Here is a 27,754-nt window from a genome sequence, read left to right on the forward strand (position 1 = left end):
CTCCTTCCTTGAAACTTTGAAATACCCCCACCTAGAGGATTGTGGAGATATAGAGGCCTGGGAACTGTACTTTATTGTGATTCTCTGTGGTTAAATTGTTTACACTCTGGACTTTGTCTAACTTATGAAACAAAAGAAAATTTGACCTTGAACAGAGGCAGGTGTGGAATGAGTGGCACAGGGAGAACAAGAGCAGCTAAAGCTAAAGAGAAAGAAAAGAAACCAGGGCAACTTGTTCAAACAACCCTATCTCATCAACGAAGATCATCCGTCCCAACTGTGCTGACAGCACAGGAGGTGGAATTTGAAGAGCCTGCTGCAGAGCCTGTTGCAGAAGATATGGCAACTGGAGGATCTGAAATAGTTCTGAAGCAAATCTTGGAACAACTTGGAATTTTAAATCAAAAAGTGGACACCCAATCATCAAAAATTGACCAAGCTACATCCTCTATTACTAAATTATCTGAGCAAGTTTCCCATCATACTCAGGCAATTGAAAAATTACAAGGGGCAACGACTGAAAATTATAAGCTTGCGGTGGAAGCTTGTCAAAAAGCAGAACAGGCGAACAAAAAGGTTGATGAGATTAGGGGGGAAGTAAGGCCTCTGAAAAGACAGGTAGGGGAACAACAAGCCTACCTGTCATTGGTTGAATTGAAAAGTAAGGAAAATAATCTCAGATTAAGGGCTATCCCAGAATTGGAGGAAGGAAACCTACAGGGATTTTTAACACTTTTGTTCTCCAAATTCTGGGGGATAGAGGAAGATAAGGACTTTAAAATTGTGACTGCCTTTAGACTGGGAAAATTGATAAAGAAGGACAAGTCCAGAGACTGTTTGGTTATTTTGAGATCGAGAGAGGAAAGAGACAAGATACTAGGCCTACACTTCAAAAAATCCTTGGAGATAGAAGGAAAAAAGGCTGAAATTTACAGAGATATACCTAAACACCTTTTGGACCTTAGGACTACTTATACAGATTTGACCAAATTGTTGAGATATAACACAATCCCTTATAGGTGGGAGTTCCCGCAAGGACTATCATTTACCTACAAAGGAAGGAAAGTAAGAATTAAAACACCGGAGGACCAACAGAAGTTCTTACACGACCACGAGGAGGACCTCCAGAAAGGAGCCGCAGCTTCTTGGCCTCCACCACCACCGGGACCATCTCCAAAGCCTACACCGCCTGGATCTGGACCAACATTACCACCTCCGGGATCGGAGGGAAGCCTAGATACCCCATTGTAGACCCACCAATTAGACCAGGATGTCGCTGCAGCTTCTTAGTTGGAATATAAATGGCGGAAATTCTCCGGAAAAAAGAAGAAAAGTATTTCATATTTTGAAAAAAGAACAATTGGACATTATTTGCCTGCAAGAAACGCATGTGACAAGGCTCCACAGAAAAGTGCTAATTAATAAAAGACTAGGCCAAGAATTTATCTCTTCGGACAAAGTGAAGAAAAGAGGAGTGGTGATATATGCAAAGGAGAGCCTGTCACCGAAATTCTTATTTAAAGATGAACACGGCAGAATTTTGGCGATTGAAATTCAGACACAAGGAGAAAAATTTCTGATATTAGGAATATACGCCCCAAATGAAGGAAAATCGGAATTTTTCAGGAAGCTGCATGAGATTATGCTGGATTACTTAGACTATAACAACATCATCATGATGGGTGACATGAATGGGGTTGTGTCTGTAAATATGGATAAGTCGCAAAGTGCTAACATAACGAAAGATGGCAGACTACCTAAAACTTTTTTTGAAATGACTGACAATGTGGACTTAATTGACATATGGAGGGTTAAGAACCCCCTAGGAAAAGAAGGGACTTTCTTTTCTGAAGCTCATCTGACATGGACACGAATCGACCAAATATGGATAACTAGAGGACTGGCACCCAAGACTAGAAAGGTGGAAATCTGCCCAAAAACCTGCTCCGACCATAATGCTTTGAAAATGGAATTGAGACTAAATACAACCGGATCCTTCAGATGGAAAATGAATGACACCTTATTAAGGGACGAGAAGATTGTTAAGAAGGCCCAAAAAACTTTAAAGGACTATTTTGAGATAAATTTAAATACCACTGTGGAAAAAAGAATAATCTGGGACGCAAGTAAAGCAGTCATGAGAGGGTTTCTAATACAACAAAATACGATCAAGAAAAAATTCTGGAATGAAAAGAAGGAGAAGATATTGGAAAAAATAAGAGATGGAGAGAAAAAACTAAGATCCAGGCCAAAGTCGAAGGAGGTGCTGAGAGAAGTGAAATTTTTCCAAGCACAATATTTGAAACTGATAAATCAAGAGGTGGAATGGAAAATTAAACAAATGAAACAAAGATCCTTTGAATCAGCAAATAAGTGTGGGAAACTGCTAGCATGGCAGTTGAAAAAGAGACAAAAACTTAATACTGTTACAAATCTAGAGATTGAAGGGAGAATGGTTCAGAAACCCGAGGAAATTAGAAAGTGCTTCCAGAGATATTTCAAAGAACTTTATTCACAAGGGCCACAGAAAGATTCGGAGGTGGACCAATTTCTTAAAACCAACGGATTACAGAAAATACCTCAGGAAATGAGAACAACCCTGAATAGTAATATCACACAGCAAGAAATTGAAAGCGCCATTCAGAACCTCCAATTAGGCAAATCTCCAGGCCCCGACGGACTTACCTCCAAATACTATAAGGTTTTGAAAGACTATTTGATACAACCTTTGTTGGAGGTTTGTAACCAGATTATGGAGGGGAGGAAGGCACCGGAAACGTGGAAAGAAGCTTTCATCACATTGATACCCAAACTAGAAACTGAAAAGACTCAGCTGAAGAACTACCGCCCCATCTCACTCCTAAATGTGGATTACAAAATTTTTGTAGACATTTTGGCAAGTAGGTTTAAAAAAGTGCTTAATGAAGTGATCCATAAAGACCAGGCTGGCTTTCTCCCTGGTAGGCATTTGTTTGGCAACACAAGAAACATTATCGACATTTTGGAACTTTTACAAACAAAACTAAACACTAGAGCGGTATTAATTTTTATTGATGCGGAGAAAGCCTTTGACAATATTTCCTGGATGTTTATGAAGAAAAACTTGGAAGGGATGGGAGTGGGGCGGGGGTTTGAAAATGGAATAGAAGCAATATATTCAGAACAAAAAGCGAAATTGATAGTAAACAATGTGGTGACAGAGGAATTTAAAATTGAAAAAGGGACACGGCAGGGGTGCCCCCTATCCCCCCTATTGTTTATTTCAGTTCTGGAGGTGCTATTGAACATGATTAGAAAGGACCGGTTGGTACAGGGAATTGAGGTCGGAGTGAAACAATATAAATTGAAAGCATTTGCAGATGACCTGGTATTAACATTGCAGGAGCCTGTCTCTAGTACTAAAAGAGTGTTAGAATTAATTTCGGACTTTGGTCGGGTGGCGGGATTTAAGCTGAACAAGCAAAAAACTAAGGTTATAGCAAAAAATTTGACAAGTACAGATGAGTTTGTGAAAGAAACAGAATTAAATGTGGTTAAAAAAGTAAAATACCTAGGGGTGTATCTGACCTCCAAAAATTTGAATCTGTTTAAGGACAACTACGAGAAATGTTGGTTAGAAATCAAAAGAGATTTGGAAACATGGTCAAGATTGAAACTTTCCTTGTTGGGCCGAATAGCAGCTATAAAGATGAATGTATTGCCAAAAATGCTATTTTTGTTTCAGACCCTACAGGTCGTGGACAAGGTGGAATGCTTTGGAAAGTGGCAGAGGGATATTTCTAAGTTTGTTTGGCAGGGCAAAAAGCCCCGAATAAAGTTTAAGATACTAACTGATGCGAAAGAAAGAGGGGGATTTGCCCTGCCAGACTTGAGGTTATATTATGAAGCTGCAGCCCTCTGCTGGTTGAAAGATTGGATTTTACTGGAAAACACTGATGTCCTAGATCTGGAAGGGTTTGACAATGCTTTTGGGTGGCATGCATATTTGTGGTATGACAAGGTTAAAGTGCACAAATTGTTTAAAAACCACATTGTCAGGAGAGCAATTTTAATGGTCTGGACAAAATATAAAGACTTATTGGAGAGCAAGACTCCGAGGTGGCTCTCACCGGTGGAGGCCAAGGCACGTAAGAGACCTAATATGGAAGCCAATTGGCCTAAATATGGGGAAATTATTGAAAAGATTGGAGACAATTGGAGGTTGCAGAGCTTGGAAAAACTAAAAAACAAGGTGCGAGATTGGTTGCATTATGCACAAATTCAAGAGGTCTTTAAAGTAGATAAGAAGGTTGGATTCCAGGTGGAAAAATCGAAACTAGAGACAGAATTGTTAGAACCAAAAAGTAAACTACTTTCGAGAATGTATAACCTGCTGCTTAAATGGAATACTCAGGATGAGACAGTCAAATCCGCCATGATAAAGTGGGCGCAGGATTTGGGGCATAACATTATGTTTGAAGACTGGGAAAGGTTATGGAACACCGGAATGAAATTTACGGCATGTAGTGCCTTGAAGGAAAACATTATGAAAATGATATACCGGTGGTACATGACCCCAGTCAAGCTTGCTAAGATATATCACCTGTCTGATAATAAATGCTGGAAATGTAAAGAGGCGGAAGGGACATTCTTTCACCTCTGGTGGACCTGCCCGAAAGTGAAGGCCTTCTGGGAAATGATTCATAATGAACTAAAAAAGGTACTGAGATTTACCTTACCTAAGAAACCAGAGGCCTTCCTTCTGGGCATGGTGGACCGGAGAGTGCTTAAGAAGGACAGAACTTTTTTTATGTATGCTACTACAGCAGCAAGGATTCTGATTGCAAAATATTGGAAGACACAAGATTTACCCACACTGGAGGAATGGCACACGCAGTTGATGGACTATATGGAACTGGCCGAAATGACTGGCAGAATCCGAGACTTGGGAGAAGAAACATTCGAGGAGGATTGGAGGAAATTTAAAGACTATTTGGAAAAACATTATAAGTTGTATGAATGTTAAAAAACGCACCTTTTAGGAAATTCTAGCTTCAGTAATGTTAAATTAAAGAAATGGAAATTAAGGTACAAGGAGTCAGAGATAGAATAATGAAACAACTTTATTGTGTTAAAATGAAAATGTATATGATTTGGGTTATAATACATTTGAAATTGGGTAACATGATAAAAAGGAAGATACAATAAGTATTGAAATAAGTTAACAAATTGCAGACGTTATGCATCACAGAGAATGCAGGGTTGGGAGGACGCGGGGAAGTCCAACAGATTTGGAAAAAAGAGTAAGAAAAATTTGTAACCTTTCTTTTTTACTTTTATAATACGTTCTTTATTCTTTTTTCTGTATTTTATAAAACTAATAAAAAATATTATAAAAAAAACCAAAAACAAACTGAGTTCTAAACGGAATCCAAATCAGGATTCTGGCCGCTGTATTCTGCCAAGCTGAAGTTTCTGAATTGCCTTCAAGGGCAACACCACCTAAATTCCTGATCCCAGACAAGATCTGCACACAAGCTTCCTTTCCCCAAGTCTTTTCCACCCCAGACATGCTTTTTCTTACTGAGCAGGGTCAGCCCTACCATTAGGCAGAGTGAGGCAGTCACCTCAGGTGGCTGATAGAATGGGGAGCTGTGGAAGCTCCTCTTGGGCCACTGGCCATTGCCCTTAGCTGGAGAGATTAGAGCTGTGTGTCCCATGACCTGCCAGAAATATCCTAAACTGCCCTTTGGTGGGCGATGCTACCCCATTCCCAGTGTTGAAGGAAGATTCAGCCGCCAGTCCAGTCAGCTCCTGTGCATGGGATGGAGAGGGACATGTGCAGAGCTGACATCCACACAGCTGTGCGGCATAATGATACCTCTCTGCTTGCTAGGCCTTTGCTCTATGTCACAAAGAGCTTCTCATTTCTCTTACTGGGAATCATGTTCTGTTTTTATAAATTGGTGCAAAGGCCTAGTCTCCAGGTAGGATAGTTAGAGCTATAGCATATCATTACAATTCCCCCTTGTTTTATAGTATGGAGCATGTTGCACTAATTTTTCGAAAGCTTGTGCGCTGCTCTCCCCTAATGTGAGGCAGCAATGTTTTCTAGATTACAATTGAAAATATTTAAAAGATTACAACAGCCTGTGATATTCTAATGGCAGAAGCCTTAAAGCATGAATGTTGTGCAGCATCTTAGATGAGAGCTATAATTTAAAGAACTCATTCCAGAACACTAATGTATAATTTTTGACCAAACTGTGGGAGGCAGTGGAAGACAGGAGTGCCTGGTGTGCTATGGTCCATGGGATCATGAAGCGTCAGACACAACTAAATAACTAAACAACAACAATGTATAATTTACCAATGGTCATGCTAACCCTCTCCACAGTGTGTATAACTCCAGCAGACAATGCAGTCTCAAAAACAATTCTGTTTGAAATTTCATTTTTTTTTAAAGTTACATTAAAAGTTGAGATTATTAGCTGACCTTTCTTTTGTGGCTGCTGTTAAAGATTTCCTCTGACCCATGAGATTCTAAAGACATTTCTAACAAGACAACCTGAGTTGTTCTGGAGAATCAAGTCAACCATATATAAAAGCAATCTTGTTCCTTCCCTTTTATTTTTCCTGAAATAGATTCTGTGGATTGTCCTCAGTTTGTGTAAAGATACTGTATAATGGATCACCTATTTGCTTCTGATTTATGATAGCATCAACTGCACAGCTGAAACAGATTTAGCATCCTAGAGGAACTCATTTTGCATTTCTTTGTTGTGTATACAATAAATCTGGCCAATTTATGTCTCTTTGTCAATACAAGCCTGCTTGGGACTAGTGTTTGTGGAAAGCTAGCAAACTGGTGACTTGCCACACTTTTGTGTGCTGTGTAACTAAGGCATTAGTGCTCAATTTAGTTTCAAGAATTATCAGAGCAGTCAGAATCCATTGCCAGTTTTGCTAAAACTGGATCATGATATATGAAGCAGGGAATTAGGATAAAGTCCTTCAAAGGCCTTCAGAGTCTGCTTCAGAAAACAAAGCATGGTTAAACATAGATCATGAGTTTTGAGGTTTATTAGAAGCAGATTAACTTAAATGTATGATTCAGACCACAGGCGATGCACAGTTTTCAGGCAGGAACTATCTTAATTGTAAGTGGCTTCGTAGTTCATGATTATATATTTATAGACAGCCTCTGTAAACTTCTCTGTCTCCAAAATGATCAGGGCGCTATACTTATCCTCAGAGATTTTCACAACAATTTTGTTGGGGCATGTTCGGTTGAGAGATGCAGATGACTTGCCCCAAGGTCACCCAGTGACCTCCCAGGCTGATGGGCCGAGTGTGTGCAATGGGTACATGGAGCAAGGTGGGTTAGCCTGTGCCTGTTGGCTGGCCCCCACATCCTCTGCATGTTCACTAGAAACTCTGAACAGAGCCCATGATGTATGCAAACTGGACACATAGGGCTAAGGTAGTTAGCAGCTGATAAGCTTTCAAACACGACACTCATATTTCAGGAATTGGCAGAGACTGCGAGACTCCTTAGCAGCAGAGAAACATGTTGAATAGAAGAAGAAGAAGAAGAAGAGGAAGAAGGAGGAGGAGGAGGAGGAGGAGGAATGTGGACTTGATATTCCACCGTTCACTCCCCTTAAGGAGTCTCAAAGTGGCTAACAATCTCCTTTCCCTTCCTCCCCCACAACAAACACTCTGTGAGGTGAGTGGGGCTGAGAGACTTCAAAGAAGTGTGACTGGCCCAAGGTCACCCAGCAGCTGCATGTGGAGGAGCAGGGAAGCGAACCCAGTTCACCAGATTACGAGTCCACCGCTCTTAACCACTAGAGCACTGTCATATCAGAAACAGTGATTACAGCAAAGAAAACACCTTCAGGTAATTTGAATTGCTGTATGTTGACTTGAATATCTCTATATCAATGTAACCTAAGTAAAGAGTTCTGTTTACTCAAATATCTTATTAGCGGAATGTCTGGGGCAACTAGAAAATGAGATTGTACTGTAATTTTGCTCTCAGCACCCAGGAGGCTTTGATCTGTTGCACTTGTTGAATACAAATGCATTCTGTTTGCTTTCTGTTCCCGGCTGCACTTTCAATTGTTTTTTTACCCTTTGGTGTTCCCAGTGTTTCTTCTATAAATGAACGCCTCTTCTCTAATCTCTGGTGAGTTCAGTTCCATCAGTCTTGTGTACCCATCATTCTTAGTTCGTTTGTTTGTACTGAGTCTATTGACCCATCCAGTGAGCCTCACCAAAGAGGCTCTTGCACATCCTTTTAAATGCAGGATTGCTGTTTCTTTTTATTCACCTGCTTTTCTCTCTCACATGAGTTTGCTGAATGAGCACCAGCATCCCAGCCAACTGCAGCCTTCTCTGACTCACAGATACCTTAGGGTAGAATGCTTTTGGGTAATGCTTTATTGATGATGACAAACTCTCACTGTGCAATGCAAAAGGCTACACACTCCCCAAAGCACTCATTTACAGTGAAGTGTTTGGAAACCACCAGAGTTACAGTGGTGCCGCGCAAGACGAATGCCTCGCAAGACGAAAAACCCGCAAGACGAAAGGGTTTTCCGTTTGCGAGTTGCTTCGCAAGACGAATTTCCCTATGGGCTTGCTTCGCAAATCTCCGGGGACCTCTTTTAAATGCTGGCGGTGGGGAGCAAAGCCTTCCCCCCCCCTCCGGCTTTCAGAAGAGGTCCAGGAAGGCCGGCGGGGGCCGAAAGGCTTTGCTCCCCACCGCCAGCATTTTAAAAGCAGTCCGGGATAGCAGGGAAGCGCTTCCCGCTATCCCGGACGGCTTTTGAAGGCAGGCGGAGGGGGGGGAAGCAAAGACTTTTGCCCCCCGCCGGCCTTCAGAAGAGGTCCTGGACCTGAAGGCCGGTGGGGGGCAAAAGTCTTTGCTCCCCCCCGCCTGCCTTCCCAGGGGCTTTAAAATCGCCCCGGGACAGCGGAGAAGTCCTCCGCTGTCCCGAGGCGATCTTAAAATGCTGGCGGGCGGCAGCGAAGCCTTCGCTGCCGCCCGCCAGCATTTTAAAAAACCCCGGGACAGCGGAGAAGTACTCTGCTGTCCCGGGGTTTTTTAAAATGCTGGGGGTGGGAAGAAAAGCTCTTGCCCCCCCAGCCTTCATGCAGCTTCATGCAGCTTTCTGCAACGTGTGTCCTTGTGTCTGTATATAATACTAAGATGACTGAGTTACTCATGCCTCTGTCCTTCTCGTGGAAATAATATCCAGTGACATTGCTGTAATCTAAAGAAACTCCCTCAACCAATCTTTAATTAGTTGGCTTCAGAATGGAGGAGGACTATAGCTAGCATGAGTGAGTGTAGAATTAGGAAGAGTACCTCCCTGCCCCCAATTCAGAATGTCATGAATGAAAGGTGCAATATATGTCAGGTTTCCCCCCGATAAGATGCTTATATATTGTCAGAAAGAAATTGCAAAACAAATCTGGGGGTATCAGGAAGTAGAGGCATCATCAAATCCACAATGCATGATGGAAGAGTCTTGTTTATCTTTGTGTTATTTCTTCCCTATTTAAAGACAGCACTTTTGGAATGGTTGTGAATGCATCTATTTTTAGTTCTCAGCTCTCTTTCTGATCATTCACACAAAGCCCAACAACAAATACATAGTTTTCTCTTTCGTAATAAAAAAGTAAACAAAATACTCTATAGGCTGGTAGTTAATATTTAAATATTGCCCTTCTCAAGTCCCTGAGTGCTGTCTCATAGATTAATTCTCAAGAAAACCCTTTGTTGCATAGAGATCACTGCAAAATTATGGTTTCCAGAGCTAAAAATAACTTTACATTAAGAGAAGCTATTTCCTGCATCAAGAAGAAAGAGCAGCCACTGAACATTTGGATGAGCTCCATGGACTATTATGCATGAGTAATCAGGCACAGGCATCTTTTTAACTTTCTGACAATGCAATCCTATACTGTACGACGTGTTTCACCAGAAGGAAGGCCCACTGAGGTCAATGAGGCTCCCTCCCAGATGAAGAGGTATAGCATAAGTCACACCTCAAGACTCTGGAGAGGGAGAGGCTTAAGAGAAAAAGTTGCAGGGCAGCATTCATGCAGCAAAGTCCTATATGCTTTGAGTCCGGCTGGGAGTTATATTCAAGTAAGTGTACACAAAATTGCAGCCTGACATCCTGACCCTCCACATACTTTCTTCAAAGTACGTTTGACTTTGTTCAATGATAGTTGCAGAACAACCAGTACATTTGTGTTGGTGCTGAACTTTAAAGCCCTAAACGGCCTCGGTCCAGTATACCTGAAGGAGCATCTCCACCCCCATCATTCTGCCTGGACACTGAGGTCCAGTGCCGAGGGCCTTCTGGTGGTTCCCTCGCTGCGAAAAGCCAAATTACAGGGAACCAGGCAGAGGGCCTTCTCGGTGGTGGCACCCGCCCTGTGGAACATCCTCCTACCAGATGTCAAAGACAAAAACAACTACCAGACTTTTAGAAGACATCTGAAGGCAGCCCTGTTTAGGGAAGCTTTTAATGTTTGACGGACTATTGTATTTTAATATTTTGTTGGAAGCTGCCCAGAGTAGTAAATCATTATTATTATTATTATTATTATTATTATTATTATTACCATAACTATAGAAAGCCACCATAGTGCACCCCTAGTAAAAACTCAATTCAGGAGGAATATGACTTAATGGCTTCAAGTTACTAAACAGCAGAAAAAACTTTCTAATAGTTTGACAGTGGAACAGTCTCCCTTGGGAGGGTTGTGGACTCTCCTTCCTTGGAGGTTTTTAAGTAGAGGTTGGATGGCCATCTGTCATGCATGATTTACCTGAGATTCCTGCATTGCAAGGGGTTGTGGACCTTGGGGTCCCTTCAAACTCTACAGTTCTATGGTTCCATGAATACCACCAGTGTATGTTTCACCAGGTTTCTGGTCACATGACAAACCTGACAGGGGTTTGAAAGTCTCTCCTTGTCCCTTCCCTAAATTTCCCCTTTTGGGGACTCACACTGTCTTATGTTAGACTGGCTGAGCCACTGCTAAACTGGGACAGCCCAAGATCCGCCAAATCCAAACTCTCTAATCCTGCAAGATTGTGGGTTTGGACTGTGCCGTTCTTTTCAAGTACCTCTGCTAGCTCCCGCCTCTTCAACCCAGCTTACCCTCATTCTTCCGTTTCTTATTGCTGGCCCATCTTCTGCCAACCTCAGCACATAGAGATCCATTTTGTACTCTCTTCCTCCTCGAATGCTGAATCCAAATCCTTTGGCTCCCTTCTCCATGTCCACAGTAAAATAATCAAAGTCCTGTATGGTCAAAGAACAGGGGGGAAAATGAATCATTTCAATGAATGGAGAGCGACTTTCTTTATCGAGGCTACAATTCTCAACCCATAGCTAAATTAAATGAAAATACTTGTGACTTAGCTTGAATTACTGCAGGCATGGGGAACCTTTGGCCCTCCAGATGTTGCTGAACTCTAACTCCGATCACCCCTAGCAAACATGGCCAGTGGCCTGGGATGGTGGAAGTTGTAGTTCGGCAATATCTGTAAAGGCCGAATGTTCCCAACATCTGTTTTAATGTTTGATGCTACAGCCTGGTTCAAACACTTACTAGTTGGCAGCAGTTATTGTGTGGTGAAAGGCATCTAAAATTATGTGTGATACATTTAGTCCACATGGAGGCTGATACTCAAAAAGGCCCAATTCCAAAGATAATTCTTTTTTGTTTTTTTACTGGGAAGAATCATGGAAATCTGGCGGTTGTGTTTTCAGCCTTCGATGTGTATTGAAGAGGAAAGGAGTGTACTTATTTATCCACACAGGCTGTTGTTATCTGGTAAGTATCTGATCTGGGTACATGGGTGTTTTTTATGTTTTTGCTGCTTTGGGGGAGATGTCTGAATGCAGCCATTATATCAGCAGATAAGCACTTTGAATGGGGTGTGCCAATACCTATGGCGAATCAGTGACACAAACCACAGCTTTACTCTAACATGGTGGCTCCTTAAGATCTGTCCCAGGCAGATTGGTCAGTGGAAAGAAAACCAAGGAGGCTGGAGTGTGTTTACCTGGAAGTAATCCCAGTGAAATAAATGGGACATACTTCCAGGGAAATGGTTATATGATTGGGATGCAAATCAGCTTAACTCTAAGTATTTCAACTGTGGATTGTAGATAAGGCTGTGAAGGAGATTTTGAGGGTATTAAACACTTCTCTTAAAAAAAAATTAGAAAACGTATACATAAACAGAAGTTTTCTTACCCTTCTGAATCACCAAGGCACTCTCAATCTGAATTATACATGATGTATTAATAATCCCTCTTTCTCTCTGTACATTTCCTTCCCCCTCTGATCGTCCAGATTTTTTACTTCTTGAAATATGGCAGCCCTACCAAAGTAGCACTGAGTAATGCAAAATCTGTTTTAGGATTCCCCCTGCCCCAATCCTCCAGAGCAGATTTGGGGAGGGGAGAAAGTCGGGGAAGGCCCATTGCACAAGTAGAAATCCTTGTGCTGAGGAACATGTTAGTTGGATACTGCCCATATCAATGCATTCAAAATTAAATTGATCCTGTGAATCTGCCTTATACTAACTCATTAAACCATTGGTCCAACTAGTCCAGTATTGTCTACTCAAACTGGCAGCAGCTTTCCAGAGTCCCTTTCCCTTTGCCTTTGTTTAAGTGGGCAGGTTAGGGACTGAGTCTGGGAAACTTCTACACGCCAAGCCCATGCGCTACCCCTGAATGGTGTCTCTTCTCCTTTCTTGCATGCAAACCACTAGGTTTGGGACTTCAATGAAATATCAACAGACAGAAGTATCAAACTTCATCATAAACGGCTTTGGGCATGGTATAATGGAAAAATGTTATTAGAACGATAGATACGAACAGACAGATACCTGGGGCTGCCTGTAATCTGATAAAGGGTATTGCCTGGTGTCAGGAGAATGTTGCCTGTAGTCTATCAACGGGGGCTGTCGGTAGTCCAGAGGTGGCGGTTGCTGGTAATCCAAAACTGGAGGGTGTCGGTAGTCTAATGGAGGCTGCCTATAGTCCGTTGAAGGCTGCCTATAGTCTGTAAAGGGAGGTTGTCGAATGTCGGGCTTCACATCCTGCCTTGCTTTTACCTCTGACCTATAACTAAGCAATAAAGAATTGTTACGTTGGAACCTTAGTAAGGCATTATTTAAACTGAAAACTGGGTAGCTGGTAAACACGTTTCAAGAAATGAAAAGCATACTTCTGGGTTGCAAAATGAGGTAACTGAATTCGGGATTGGGTGGAAAACAATCTGCGTCAGGACAGACCATACCAGATCAAGGGGATAGTTAAAAGCATGACGCCCACGGTTGGTAAATGGTGAGTGGAGTCTGTGAGCTGCTCAATGGAATGGAAGCAGGCAACTGCTGAGTGTCTAGTTGCCCCCCCCCCCCCCCACAGATGTGACTGGTGGTAGCTGAGCAGTCAGCAACTGCACTTATATATTTTTTTGCACTGGTCTGCACCATCCTCTGCCTCCTAGCTGTTGCTGGTGAGGACATACTCTTTGATTGTCCTATGGTAGCTGTAGGTGCTTTGTCTCAAATGGCTGCTGTTATGGGGGAACACATGTGCTCTAGTGCAGTCCAGACTGGCAGTACCTTCATTATTTGAAGCTGGTGTGTGGCGAGACACCACTCCCTTAGGAACAAGACTCATGCACACTCATTTTCAGAAAGCGCAATGTAAATGTTTGTCTAGTTTTGCCCTGAAGATTAAATAAAATAAATGTGGGCATTTATTGCAATGTTTCCCATTCCAAATTTTAAAAATAACCCTGCATAAAAATTCGCATGCATCTTCAAAGGTCAGAGTCAAAAGTGTGTAGGGCAGGCATAGGCAAACTCGGCCCTCCAGATGTTTTGGGACTACAACTCCCATCATCCTGTTAGCTAGGGGTGATGGGAGTTGTAGTCCCAAAACAGCTGGAGGGCTGAGTTTGCCTATGCCTGGCATAGGGTCACCCCCAGTCTGCCATCCCTCTCTCCCTCTCCACCTCTCTGCTACGCCTTTCACTCTTTTTCTCCCACCTTTCTCCACTCTTTCAGCTACCCCTCCCCCCTTTCTCTCTTCTTGCCACCCAAATGACATTAGCTCAAAGGCCACATGAAACTGAGCTGTTCTCTACTCAATGTCAAGGATCCAAAGAATTGAACAGCTAGCTTCACCCACCTACAGAAGTTCTGACCCTGTGTTTCTCTAACCTCATCTTTCATAGTAAACAATGTTTCTTTATTTCTATTTGACATTAATGCCCTACTGTCCAAGGCAGTATACACAAGGAGCACAAGGCAGCCTCCCGTTCTGAGCCAAGCCTACTTGGCTTCAGCAAAGTTGGTGCACTGGGTTCCTTCAGATCATGCCCTGCAACCTTTTGAAATGGAAAATATGTTCAGAATCAGTTTGTGCTAAGGCATCAGGAGGTCTGCTCTCCAAAAAGTATAAGAAGTTAACAATCAAAAGCTCCCACTGGATGCACCTAAAGTAGCTTTTTAAAAGTACCTCATAAAGATTTTGGATCATTAGCATCTCAGTCTTCAGCACATTACTTAAAAGTAAACCCCACTGATTTCAAAGGAACTTGCTTCTACAGTTAAGTGTGCTTAGGATTGCAGCCTTAATTTTGTAGGAGTGTTAAATGAATATGACATACAGAGCATTGTACTTGAACCACAACTAATTAGTCCTTTTTATAACACTGTGTAGGAACTTTGAAACTGTCATTTACTGTTGGGTCAAGGTTTTGGACGAGGTACATTGGTAAATCAATGATGTGAATGACTATAATGATAATGTATTAGGTCACATTTTACAAGACGAAAGTTTTTACAAGGACAAAATATAATTGTCCGGAAATTACAAAAAGTAGATTGGTAACTAACATGGAGAAATGATTTGGAGATTAATGATCTGCTATAAACCAAGAAAGCTGTAAATTTGCTAGACAAAATGATTTCGAATACTGGTTTGTTTGTGTGGCTCATGAGAGGGAGTCAGTTTTAAGATTAAAAAGATGCAACAGCATCATAACCATATTTGACCCCCATGAGCACTTCTGATCAAAGTAACTTTTGTGCACCATTTTCACATGATAAGGTGTTCTATGGCAACAATGCAAGTCATATTGTCAGGAATCTGGCAGTGAAACCAGTGATATAATATTATGAGGCAGTACCATAAGAACTCTTAACATGAATAAGGTAAAATCATGTCAAAAGTCATCAAATGAAAGCTTTGGCAATTACTACATAGGCAAAGTGCCATTTGCGCTAGGTTCCACTCACAGCAACAGATACGTCATCACCAAATTATGCACTGTTTCATTAGCATAAAGGGCTGGATGCAGGTAGACCGTGAGAGGAATTCTGCTCAAAGAATGGTCCCTCTCACAGAAAGAGTTGGGGGGGCCACTTCCCTGACTTACTCCCTGTAGCTCCTTCTGTTCCTTAAAAATATGCTCTGGAACAATGTGGGGAGTGAAACAGAAGAGAATACTTGGGGGAACTGCTCCCTTCTCCTTCCATGAGTGGGAGCCTCTCCTGATCACGAACAGAAAGAGCCCTTCTGTTTGTGGGAGGGCTATTCCGATCTGAGCCAAAATGCACCATTAGGGAATCACAGTCTTTCATTGTATACCTGGAGAAAGCAGAAGGCTGGATCACCTGCTCTTTCCTTACCTGTTTTCGTGTCCTTGGGACTGGAGAGGTTGTGGAGGCGCCGGCTGTGTTACGGGGCTCTGCTGGGATAGGGGGCTTTGCTGAGCCATGGGGCTGTGCTGCTGTGCCATGGGGCTCTGTTTTTCTGAGCTGGGTGCGGAAGCTGGGCTGTTCAGCTCTGCATAACGGAAGACTGGTGATTAGAGAGCTGTCACCGCGTGGCATTTAGTAAAGGGCAAAGGGAGGCAATCATTGCTGTGTCATACCCCATCTCGGGCAATTTATGTTCTGTTGCTTTTATTATCATGGCTTGTAATTAGATTTTAAGACACCTGAACTTAGAAAGCTTCATCTGATCGTGTTTGAAATCTCATCCTGCTCTGGCTGGCATGCGTGTTATTCAAAACCCAATTGGAATTGACATACACATTTCATTTCTCAGAGTTCCTTCCAAGGGCAGAGAGAAATATGGAATGGTTCCACTTTGAGAAAAAGAGAGAAAATGAGAAAATAGCAGCTCACTACAGCTCTGCAGTTGAAATTTTAGATGGCTTAGGCCCACACGTCTAAAGCGTGAGGACAACAGTATCAGATGGAAGATTTTCATAGATAATATCGTGCTCATGCAAGGTTTCAAATCTGGACCCCTGGACCTCTGAAGAATGATGTAAGAAGGAAAGGAGGATGACAGTGAAAGGAAAGGGAACTGGAAGAGAGAAATCTTGCTTGGATTCAAAACCATTTGGCCACAGATAATAGCTTTCCCAAATTTATGTTCAAGATCTGTTTTGAATGACTAACAGACCAAACACAGACTTCCCACAGGGTTCATGTGCATGAGGAAGTGTGCACAGGATTGCAGCCTAATTTACTCAGCAAGAAGGGGGTGAAGGATTTGGACTGGAATAGAACTAATGCATTTGAATGAGTGGAGGAAAGTAGGGTTAACAGAGTCATCTTCAGAAAAACCCTCCTTTTTCTTAGCCCAACTTCACAAAAACCCATGTCAGAGTAAATCTTTGTCAGTCTTCTAAGGCGCCACAATATTCTTTGCAGTTTTCTTAGGTTTTCCTTCTTCTATTCTCCATGCTCTGTTTAACTTCTAAGCACCTAAATATCTAGCAAGCTATTAATGTACAATTGCTTTTACCTATTTTGAATCTGTTGGGCAGTGCACATTTAGACAAATAAAACAGGCAGGAAAGCAAAACTATGTAGGCTAGACCAGCTGCCTTTGAACTCAGCTAAACATTTGCCATTGGCAAACAAGGCCAGCCCCTCTTAGGTGCATAAGATATTAACAAATATTTGTAAATGTGTATATGATAAAGTGTTCTTTTTCATACTGTAGCACTTCCAATAGGGAAAATATATCCAGGAAGCAAAGAAGTTATCCATCCAGCAGCAGAGACCGCGACGGAATCACACAACTTATGTATTCAACATCTCTAGTCTTTTACTATTGTGCTACTGGGATGTAAAGCTACACAGACTACTTAATGAAACAGAATTCATCACCTTTCCCTGTGCAGTGGTGCCCCGCAAGACGAATGCCTCACAAGATGAAAAACCCGCTAGACGAAAGGGTTTTCCATTTTTCGAGGCGCTTCGCAAGACAAATTTCCCTATGGGCTTGCTTCGCAAGACGAAAACGTCTTGCGAGTCTTGCGATTTTTTTTGCTTTTTTCTCCCTTTTTCTAAGCCGCTAAACCGCTAATAGCCGCTTAGCCGCTAAGCCGCTAATAGCCGCTAAGCCGCTAATAGCGCTAATCTGCTAAGCCACTAATAGGGTTGCTTTGCAAGACGAAAAAACTGCTAGACGAAGAGATTCTTTTCGTCTTGCGAGGCACCACTGTACCTCTAGGAACACAATTCTCATGCCAAATGTTGATTGCTTTGTGGGCAGAGATGGTTAGAGAGAAATCTGTTTTTCTCCAATCTGTCTTGCATAGTCTGCAACCATATTTATCTGTGCATAAGCCCATAGCAGCAGCAGCAGCAACAGCAGGTGTTGCTGAGGCATAACAAGAGGGAGAGGTCAGTGTGGTGCAAACACACAGCTAGAGCCAATTCCTGTCAATGTGTTTGCACTATGCCAACCTTGTCACCTCCTTGCCCCTCCCTCTCTTGGGGCACTGCAGCAATGCCAGCACTGGGACATCAGGTAAGTGCTGCTGTCCAGCCACCCACTACTAGCTATCAGTACCAAAATTTGGGAACTGGGTAGGGGAGCAGCACTGGGTTGCAAACGACACAGGAAGCTGCCTTATTTCAAGTCAGATCATTGGTCCATCTAGCTTAGTCTACACTGACTAATAGCAGCTCGCCAGGGTTTTGGGCAGGAAAACTTCCCAGCCTTACCTGGAGAATGCCAGGTATTGAACCTGGGAGCTTTTGCATCCAAAGCATGTGCTCTATCACTGAGCAATGGCCCTTCGCATGAGAAACTTGATTTGCCTTCAGAGGGTTCTAAGCCCCACCCCCCAAAGTGCCCCCAGCCTTCTTGAAAGGTAAGTTTTCTTATAGAAGAAAAACAACAACAGAGTACTGTGATTTATCAGTGGGGGCAGCCAGAGACATTATTGTACTAGAGGCAAAAAAATCCAGTGCGCGCCTCACAATGGTAAAAATATAATAAATGAAAATTTGCTAGCGGCCCATTAACCTTCTGACCAAGGAGGGCCATTCAGCTTGCCTAATGGTAGTGCCGGTCTTGCTATCATTAGGTTTGATCCAGATGAAGTTAGTTGAACTTGATTTTCATTTATTTTAATGGAACATTATGATTTTTTCATGTTGATTTCAGTGATAAATGTGCAACTAACTTAGTATGAATCCAGCCTGTTTAAGTTAATCAGATGGTGAAAATTATTATATTTTTAAAACATTTTAATTCACTGACAAGAGACAAACTGATAAACTGAGGGGGGGGGAGGGAATCTATATCTCATGTTGCTTTCAGTGGGGAAGGAGGATGAATTTATGCCTTTCCAGGAAATAAGGTATGAGCAAAATTACCGCCATTAGATCAGAATGCTCTCCTCATATTTTGGGCAGAATTTAACACCCACTCTGTGAGTACACAAGGTACAAAACCATTGGAAGGACAAGTTCCTAATGCTGAAGAGTCGTTCTGTTAGTGCTCCTGTGGTTTGGAATCTGTTCTCAGTTGCACAACTGGGAGGAAAAAAAACCCAAGCAAATCTGACGTCAGTGGAGTTGCAATTATGTAAAGTGGGGTGAAAATGGAACAGGGGACGCTAGTGATTATTTCCAACTGCTATATAATGTTAGTTCTCCCAGGAGGCAAAGGAGCAGACCCTGCAGTGCTTCATCAAGGCCTCTCCTGGTGGTTCACAGATACTTTTGCCATTTGAAGTGTTTTTGAAGGGCTCAGATTCTCTTCTAGCAAGGTCTGCGGGGATCCAGCAGTAACATTTATATAATGCCACGCACTGGCTGCACATATAAAAACTTCCTCACTTTCCCAGGGGTGCAGTTCAGATTAATTGGTTGCTACTTCTATTTTCCTCCAGGGTTTTAAGGGTCAATTACTTACCCTCCTGAGGAATGATGCGAAGAGTTACACTAAGACCAGCATCTTTAATTAGCTTCACAATATCTGCATGAGGCATGTTAATAATAGACTGGCCATTCACAGCTAAGATCCGGTCTCCGACTTTGAGCTTTGCGCAGCGATCAGCGGGGCTTCCATCAATTATCCGGCCTATTTTATGGGGTACAGCTAGAAAAGAAAAGGAAATATATATATACCCGCACAGTTAACCTAAAACGACAGTCGATACAAGATAGCAGGTACAAGGAAGTAAACTAATGTTTGCATGTAGGCAAAATGGGTTCCAGTGGGAAATGTCTAGACGGTCTTACTGTGCTTTGTAAGCAGCTGCAACATCCAGCTCTCTCTCCCCCCCCCCCCCGAATGCACGTCCACTTCAGTCTGCTTGGGTTTCTGTCTAAAATCTCAACAGCTAAATCAGCATTATTGGAGCTTATGCCGATAACAAAGTAAAGTATCCACCATCATTTTGGAAGTCATGACATTCATTAGGGATAAGTCTTCTTTTCAAGATTAACCAGGAGACAATGTCTTTCTTCCCTGCATTTTCCCTTTGCCGTCCGCTTAGTTGACTAAAGGTCAATTGGAAGAGCAGAGATTCAAAGGTCTTTACATTTTTTTACTTTTTGGTTTAGGAAATTTCTACTCCACCCTTTCTCATTGCCAACACACACACAGAGAGAGTGGTACCTCGGGTTACGAACTTAATTCGTTCTGGAGGTCCGTTCTTAACCTGAAACTGTTCTTAACCTGAAGCACCACTTTAACTAATGGGGCCTCCCGCTGCCACCACGCGATTTCTGTTCTCATGCTAAGGTAAAGTTCTTAGCCTGAGGTACTACTTCCGGGTTAGCGGAGTCTGTAACCTGAAGTGTCTGTAAACCCAGGGTACCACTGTACACACACACACACACACACACACACACACACAGTGGTACCTCGGGTTACAAACTCTTCGGGTTACAAATTCCACTAACCCGGATGTAGTACCTCGGGTTGAGATAAAGGAGCACTCCCAAACTACACAACTGCTCTTTCACAGGGATTGTAACCCCATCTAGGACTGATCATGGTGGGTAAGACACAAAGTTGTCCAATGAAAAAGCTTATGATTGTCCTCTGCTGAATCCTCTTATGGTACGATGGAAATTAGGAGGTAAAATTAAACAAAATATGGAATGCTTGTAAATATTGCACAAAGAGGCAAGCATCCCAAAACTAGTTTGAGAGAAAAAGCATATTGAAGGCAAAAGGTAACTAGACATTGCAGGCACAACCTAAGATTTGTTATTTTCTCTTATATATATGAAGCACTGATTTGTGAACAGAAAACCCAGGGTCACCTTTGCAGTATGCAGTGTGTTGCATCACAACCAGGCCACACCCACCACAGAATGGCTTTCCATGCCTAACCTGGGAGCATCGAGCAACTTATTTTCCTCCAGGGCTCTGCATGCTCCTGTTTATTCCAGCAGCCTGTGTGCCAGGTCCGCAGGTGATGCTGCTAGATACTTTTAGGAGAGACCTTGAAGGACTTGAGAAGCTCCCAGCCATAGTGGGGCAGGCCTGCAAAGCAGTAATGCTGCAGGAGAGGTAAGGACTACTCTAGCTTCTACATGGCACCTCTTCATGCTCTTTTACATGTGTAGGCACAACAGGATTGCACCTTTGGTCCTTAGAATGCAAACAAAAACATGGAAAAATGAATAGAGATTTTTTCACTAGGGTAGAGATTTCCTCACAAGGGGCTGGATCCAAATGTTCCTTTCCTCTAATAGAAAGAGCTTCTCTGCTGGAAGAAGGGAATGTCTGGATTCAAACTAAGTTCAGAAAATATGATTTTGAACTTCAGCTCTAAGTCCATCCATTTTTACATCTAAACCTGTTGATGTTAACCGTTACCACATAATTCACCACTGCCCCATGCTAAAACACTTCCTGAGCCAATATCAGGAATACAACTTCTGAAACTTGCTGATGAACTATAGTTTTATTTTCAAGCAAAAAGTGCTTTCATAGGGCTTTTTTCAAGAAACAAAATAACGATGCATGGCTTTTAGTACAGAATTAATTCCTTCTCATTAATTTCTAGTGCCTTAGTATTTGAAGCCCTTTTAATTAAGCAAATTGTAATTTGATTTAATGCTCTGCTTTACAGACACACTTAAGGAAATGCAAGACAGTCTGGATATTTGCAAATTACTCAGTTTAAAAGAAAACAACAATATGTAAACTCTAAAAAACCCTATTGATTTATTAATTCTAGGATCTAAGTTGAAACAGATTTACTGGACAGGCCTGTAGTAGCGACAGATTTTAGTCAGCCAGGGCTCCCTTTGTCCTGTACTACTGTGAACTCAAAAGACTGGGGAAAACCTGACCACTATACAGTGGTACCTCAGGATGCGAACGGGATCCGTTCCGGAGCCCCGTTTGCATCCTGAACGGAATGTAAGACGTGATGGCGCATCTGCGCATGCGTGGGTCACGTTTTGCCGCTTCCGTGCATAACGTCATTTTGAGCGTCTGCACATGCGCGAGCGGCAAAACCCGGAAGTAACGCGCTCCATTACTTCCGGGTTGCCGCGGAGTGCAACTTGAAAGTGCTCAACCTGAAGCACATTCAACCCGAGGTATGACTGTAGTCAGGCATGTACTGAGTACAGTTTGGATTGGCTGTTTCCAGTTTTTAGGAGGCAGTTACAGTCACATTATGAAGTGCAATGTTCAGCCCAGCAGCAGCAAATGAGTATTATCCCACAAGCTTTATAATTTATCCTGGGCCATTCAAATGTGCAGATCAAAAGGTTGTGCTAATGAGTTCTAAGAGTCAATGAAAATTTACATGGAGGCATTGCTAGGGCTGCCATATATCTGGATGGCTTGCCTAAAAACAAAGAAACAGGATGTCCTGGTTTTTACTTTTTTAAACATGGCGACCCTAGGCATTGGTACAGAACTGGTTTTGATCACCTCTCAAATGCACATGGGATAAATCACTTGTTTGTAAATACCACCATGTTAACATCTCCTTGCATCTGTTTTAAGATGAATGAAATACCCCAGTTACGGGTGTTTGCAGAACTTTTATTTCATGCTCTGCATTTGTTGATGGCCAATTCATCCATCCATTAACTGCAAAAATTATATGGTTCTTTGCTGCTGCTTCTTCTTTTGATTAAAAAAACCCACTTTTTGCATTGTATTTTCCTACCCCTTTTATTTACTGTTGTCCCCCCCTCCTTTTCTATTTCCTGTGTCTGCACATGTATTGTTCCCTTGGATTGTTAAAAAAAACACACCCCAAACCAAAACTAAAAGCAGCCTCAGAGATTTGCAGTATTGAGCAGAGGATCAGCAGGAATAGATTAAAGGGGGCAGGAAGGGCAGCTCAATTCTTTCTCCTCTGGCAATTTTTCCAGTCAATATCCCCACTTCCCAGCTGCTTTTCACTCTGCCGGAGAAAAGATAATGGTAGCCACAGCTATTCCTGTAAGAGCAGAAAAAGCTAAGGAAATGAATTCTGAGCAATAAAATGGCTGGATGGGAAAGGATTAAGCAAGCCCTTCCCTACCATCCCAGGCTACTTTCTTTTTTTTTAAATTTATTTTTATTAAATCCCAGGCTACTTTCAGCTTTAAAAGAAGCTACCGTAAGAGTAGGGGACTTCTGCATGTTTACATGTAGTTTCAGTGCCATTTACATTGTCATTTGTTTACTCCTACTTATTCCCATAATTAAGATTGCCGGAAGAAATATCAACAACTTCAGATATGCGGATGACACAACCTTGATGGCAGAAAGTGAGGAGGAATTAAAGAACCTTTTAATGAGGGTGAAAGAGGAGAGCGCAAAATATGGTCTGAAGCTCAGCATCAAAAAAAGGAAGATCATGGCCACTGGTCCCATCACCTCCTGGCAAATAGAAGGGGAAGAAATGGAGGCAGTGAGAGATTTTCCTTTCTTGGGCTCCATGATCACTGCAGATGGTGACAGCAGTCACAAAATTAAAAGACGCCTGCTTCTTGGGTGAAAAGCAATGACAAACCTAGACAGCATCTTAAAAAGCAGAGACATCACCTTGCTGACAAAGGCCCGTTATAGTTAAAGCTATGGTTTTCCCAGTAGTGATGTATGGAAGTGAGAGCTGGACCATAAAGAAGGCTGATCGCCAAAGAATTGATGCTTTTGAATTATGGTGCTGGAGGAGACTCTTGAGAGTCCCATGGACTGCAAGAAGATCCAACCTATCCATTCTTAAGGAAATCAGCCCTGAGTGCTCACTGGAAGGACAGATCCTGAAGCTGAGGCTCCAAGACTTTGGCCACCTCATGAGAAGAGAAGACTCCCTGGAAAAGACCCTGATGTTGGGAAAAATTGAGGGCACAAGGAGAATGGGACGATGGAGGACGAGATGGTGGGACAGTGTTCTCGAAGCTACCAGCATGAGTTTGACCAAACTGCAGGAGGCAGTGGAAGACAGGAGGGCCTGGCATGCTCTAGTCCATGGGGTCATGAAGAGTCAGACACGACTAAACAACAACAACAACTTATTCCCATTTCAAAAATGCATAGCGCATTTTTAAACAAATTCTCTGCATGAGGGGAAAAAAATACCATGAGGAAGGTTCCGCCTAGCCTCTTCTCTGCCACGTGCATCCTTTCACACTTGGAATGGGAGGAACACTGATGGTATAACTTGCAGCCTCAAATACTAACAGTCAGTGCATATATTAATTACCATAACGCTAATGAACCTCTCTTCTGTATTAATCATGTCTCCCACAGTTCTACAAACCATTATAGACTTAGAGACCTTTAGCTGCCTATTATGTCAGCTCCCATTTCCAGGTGTGGTCTCCAATCGAAAGGAGCTTATAGTCAGTTCCGCAGACCCCAAGAGACTCTAATCCTTTCATTCCCTGACAGCACATTCGCTGCCACCCCACATGGCGTCTCAAGTGGTTTCTGAAATTCAGAAGAGCTTCAGAAGCAATTTCTGAAGTAAATAAAGTACAGAACGAGGCAGAGCATGGGAAAAACCAATTGGTAAAGTGATACCCTTCTGCATGTCCAAAGGGGCTCGCTGGACTGGAATCAGAAGCCAGAACAAAAGGCAGTTTTGAAATGGGGAAGATCAGGCGAAATGTTACTACCTATTCTTCAATAACAGAAAAAGTGGAATATCCTATTTTATGCTGCAGCTAATTACATATATTTGGTGTGAAGATATCTATCATCTACCTATTGATATGTACCACATACACACAGACATAATACATATCTATGTCTATGTATATAATTTCATCTATACAGGTGACCCAACTTCCACCATGGAACTGAAAGGGCCATACATAGGATTCCCAGACAATCTCTCCCATGTAGACACTGACCAGTCCAGAGCTGCTCAGCACCAGCAAGATGGCTGCATCACATGCCCTCAGACCATGAGGCACTTCAGTCCAATGATCTTTTGAAGCTTCTTTCTTATGAAGGCCACTTTTGTGGAGCTCCATAAGGACCAAGGGATATTTGTACAGAGCTGTGTCCTTCATTGAAAGGGTAGAGCACCCTCTCACTGCTTTAGATCATGGGTTGAAAATCTTCCAATGTGCTATTTTAACCCTCACCCCAAAATCACTGCATAGTTTTATTGAAGGGAATTACAAGAAAAATAAGAGCAAAACAATAAAACATTACAATATAAAAAATGCTGAGTTGTTAATATATTCTTGTTTCCCTTCAAATTTGCATGCAGAAAGTTAGAAGAAACACTGGGTGCTGAAGAAAACACCGTACCTTTCTGTTTCTTCTTCTTTTTAAAACAAAAATTATTTCTCTTGACAGAAAATCACTAAAATCATACTGAGCTCCGGCTAATATCACAGCATGCCCCCAGAAAGCACTGATCGTTACAAGCTGGTGTCAGTGACAAATAATGTTTCTCACTTTTACAAGTACGGTGTCTTTTCATCTGTTCTGTATGTATTTCCCCTAACAGCTGAGAGATTGTATTTTGTAAAAAGTCACTTGCCTGTTTTCTCACATTTCTTTTTGTACGCTGGGTAAATGTCAAATGCGAACAGGTGTGTGTGTGTGTGTGTGTGTGTGTGTGTGTGTGTGTGTGTTGGGGAATCCAAACCTGTATTGTATCTGTACTATAACCTCTGGCAGATAATAACTTCTTACAATAGTTTTGTAATGTAAACAGAAACCGATAGAAAACTAAGCCAACAAACCCTCCTGAGCCAGCTGTCCTTTCCAATATGTTACACAGCTGATCACATGAATATTTATTGTGCCCACAATTCTCCATAGGTGCAAGAGCTTTAATTCAGCTTTAACTCCCAGCATGCCATGATTTAATTGGGAGATATAACACATAACTCAGTATGCTTAGCTTGTTTCCCTTCAGATGCCTTTTTGCCATCTAACACCCACTATCAATCACTCCTGCGGCCTTTTCCTCATGTGTCCTCTCCAGTGAAACTCCAGGAGTTGTGGGGCAGCCAGAAGATGCGACGTACACAGCTATCAGAGGATGATGATGTAAGAAAATACTGCCTGACTTTCCCTTCCTGTGGACCTTATGTTCCTTGAATAAAGGCTCTATGCCATAGTTCAGGGGTGGTCTGTCCCATTTTGCCACCTGAGATGAAATGGGAAGGTGCTGTCTCCCTGCCCTGCCAAAGCTTCACTTACCAGGGGTCAGGCTTCCAGTAAGATCTCACTGAACTCTCACAAGATTTCATGAGAGCTCTGCAAGATGTTGCCAGAAGCCGCTGCTGCTTCTCTGGCAACACCCTGTAGGATTCCACCACCCAAAACAGCTGCCTCAGTCCGCCTCATGGGCGAGCCGGCCCTGCCATACTTCTATTAAAACATTTTTGTTAAAACTATGCTAGATATGAGGAAGTGAGGATGGAAACTGTCCGTAACCATATATCCCTCACTCAAGGGGCTATTTGTGTACATGCAGGACTTTTTTTGGAGGGGTGAGGAGTTCTCAGCTGCAGTGGCAGAGCCAATTTGAAGTGCCTGTTGCTGTGCTCACACTGCACTGCACTTCTTGGTAGTGACACATGGCATTGGGAAGCCAGGAGAGCAATGTTGTTTTCAGCCCAGCATTCTCTTTTGGGCAACTTAATGAGGGTCCCATGCCAGAGGCAAAAGCAGACAGAGCAACAAATGCCAGTTTGTACAGTGGGCTAGCTTCTGCACACACTCCCTGATATCCTCCATCCAGGCCACCAAAATGCATTATCAACATTCAAGGACACATTTCAGTCACTGCACATTTCAAGGAGTAGGGGTGGGCAAGAGATATGACCTGAGGAGAGGAAGTGTGTCCTAAGGAGATTTCCGAGGGTCAGGCTTGGAGGGATGAATTTGACTCTCTGGCCTGAGATTCCCCAACCCTGTTCTAAAGAGGCAGGGACCAGAATATTTGGAGGACTGCTTCCTCTCACATGAACCTGCCTGCCAGTTGCAGTTATCACCTGAAGCACTCCTCTCTGCCCTGCTGCCATATTGGGCAGGTTGGACAAGGCTTTTTTGGTGGATGTAGCACAGTTATGAAACACTGCCCTGAAGGAAGTGTGACTGTCTTTAACAGTTCTCAGCAGAGGGAAACGTTTTTATTTCATGAAGCTTCTAAGGATTTGTAAATGATGCTTTAATACTCTTCTTTTGATGATGCTTCTATGTATACCCTTTAAGCTTTTCCTGCTCTCAGTTCTTACTGTGTTAAGGTATTTGTTGCAAACTGCCCTGAGGGCTCTCTTGAGAGTGCAGAGGTATTGGGAAACTATTTTAAATAAATAGTTAAAGGTAAAGGTACCCCTCCCCTTCTGGGCCAGACTTGACAGACTCTAGGGTTGTGCGCTCATCTCACTCTAGAGGCCGGGAGCCAGCGCTGTCTGCAGACACTTCCGGGTCACGTGGCCAGCGTGACGAAGCTGCATCTGGCGAGCCAGCGCAGCACACAGAAATGCCGTTTACCTTCTCGCTAGTAAGCGGTCCCTATTTATCTACTTGCACTTAATAGTGCTTTTGAACTGCTAGGTGGGCAGGAGCTGGGACCGAACGACGAGAGCTCACCCCGCCGCAGGGATTCGAACCACCGACCATGTAATTGGCAAGTCCTAGGCGCTGAGGTTTTACCCACAGCACCACCCGCGTCACTACAACACAGCTCCTTGTCGCTATGCATCTGGGAAAGGCATGGCTGGAAGCTGCCTATGCTCTGGGAGGATTTGTTTTGGAGGTGGAGGCCCTGGGATTGCTTCTTGTGATTGACGAGGTAGTGGAAGAATGACTGACATTAGTGGAGTGGAATGGATAGCTGGGCAGAGTTAGAGTTGAGTGACTGATAATGTCTGCTGGAGAATGACAGAGTGGAGGCTGGCTGTGACAGACAAGAGAGACTGAGGGGAACAAGAGATGGTATATTTAATAGAGTTAGGATAGCT

The 27,754-nt window shown here is 42.8% G+C and overlaps 1 protein-coding gene across 21 annotated transcripts in view; it reads right to left on the reverse strand.

The window, feature by feature from the left end:
* Positions 1–27,754, reverse strand: part of MAGI2 (membrane associated guanylate kinase, WW and PDZ domain containing 2) — a 628,972-nt gene that overhangs the window by 36,425 nt on the left and 564,793 nt on the right. For all 21 annotated transcript variants that reach the window (XR_014555823.1, XR_014555824.1, XM_083701301.1 and 18 more), the window contains 4 exons: positions 19,266–19,451; positions 15,728–15,884; positions 12,911–13,151; positions 11,166–11,309 (listed from right to left, as the gene is read on the reverse strand). Coding sequence is in view for 19 of the 21 variants with exons in the window: in XM_083701301.1 (XP_083557427.1) it covers positions 11,166–11,309; positions 12,911–13,151; positions 15,728–15,884; positions 19,266–19,451 (728 nt within the window). In the remaining 2 variants the exon portion in view is untranslated. The remainder of the gene's footprint in view (positions 1–11,165; positions 11,310–12,910; positions 13,152–15,727; positions 15,885–19,265; positions 19,452–27,754) is intronic.

This window comes from Podarcis gaigeae (genome assembly GCF_964106915.1).
Source record: "Podarcis gaigeae genome assembly, chromosome: 10".
NCBI classification, from domain to species: Eukaryota; Metazoa; Chordata; class Lepidosauria; order Squamata; family Lacertidae; genus Podarcis; species Podarcis gaigeae.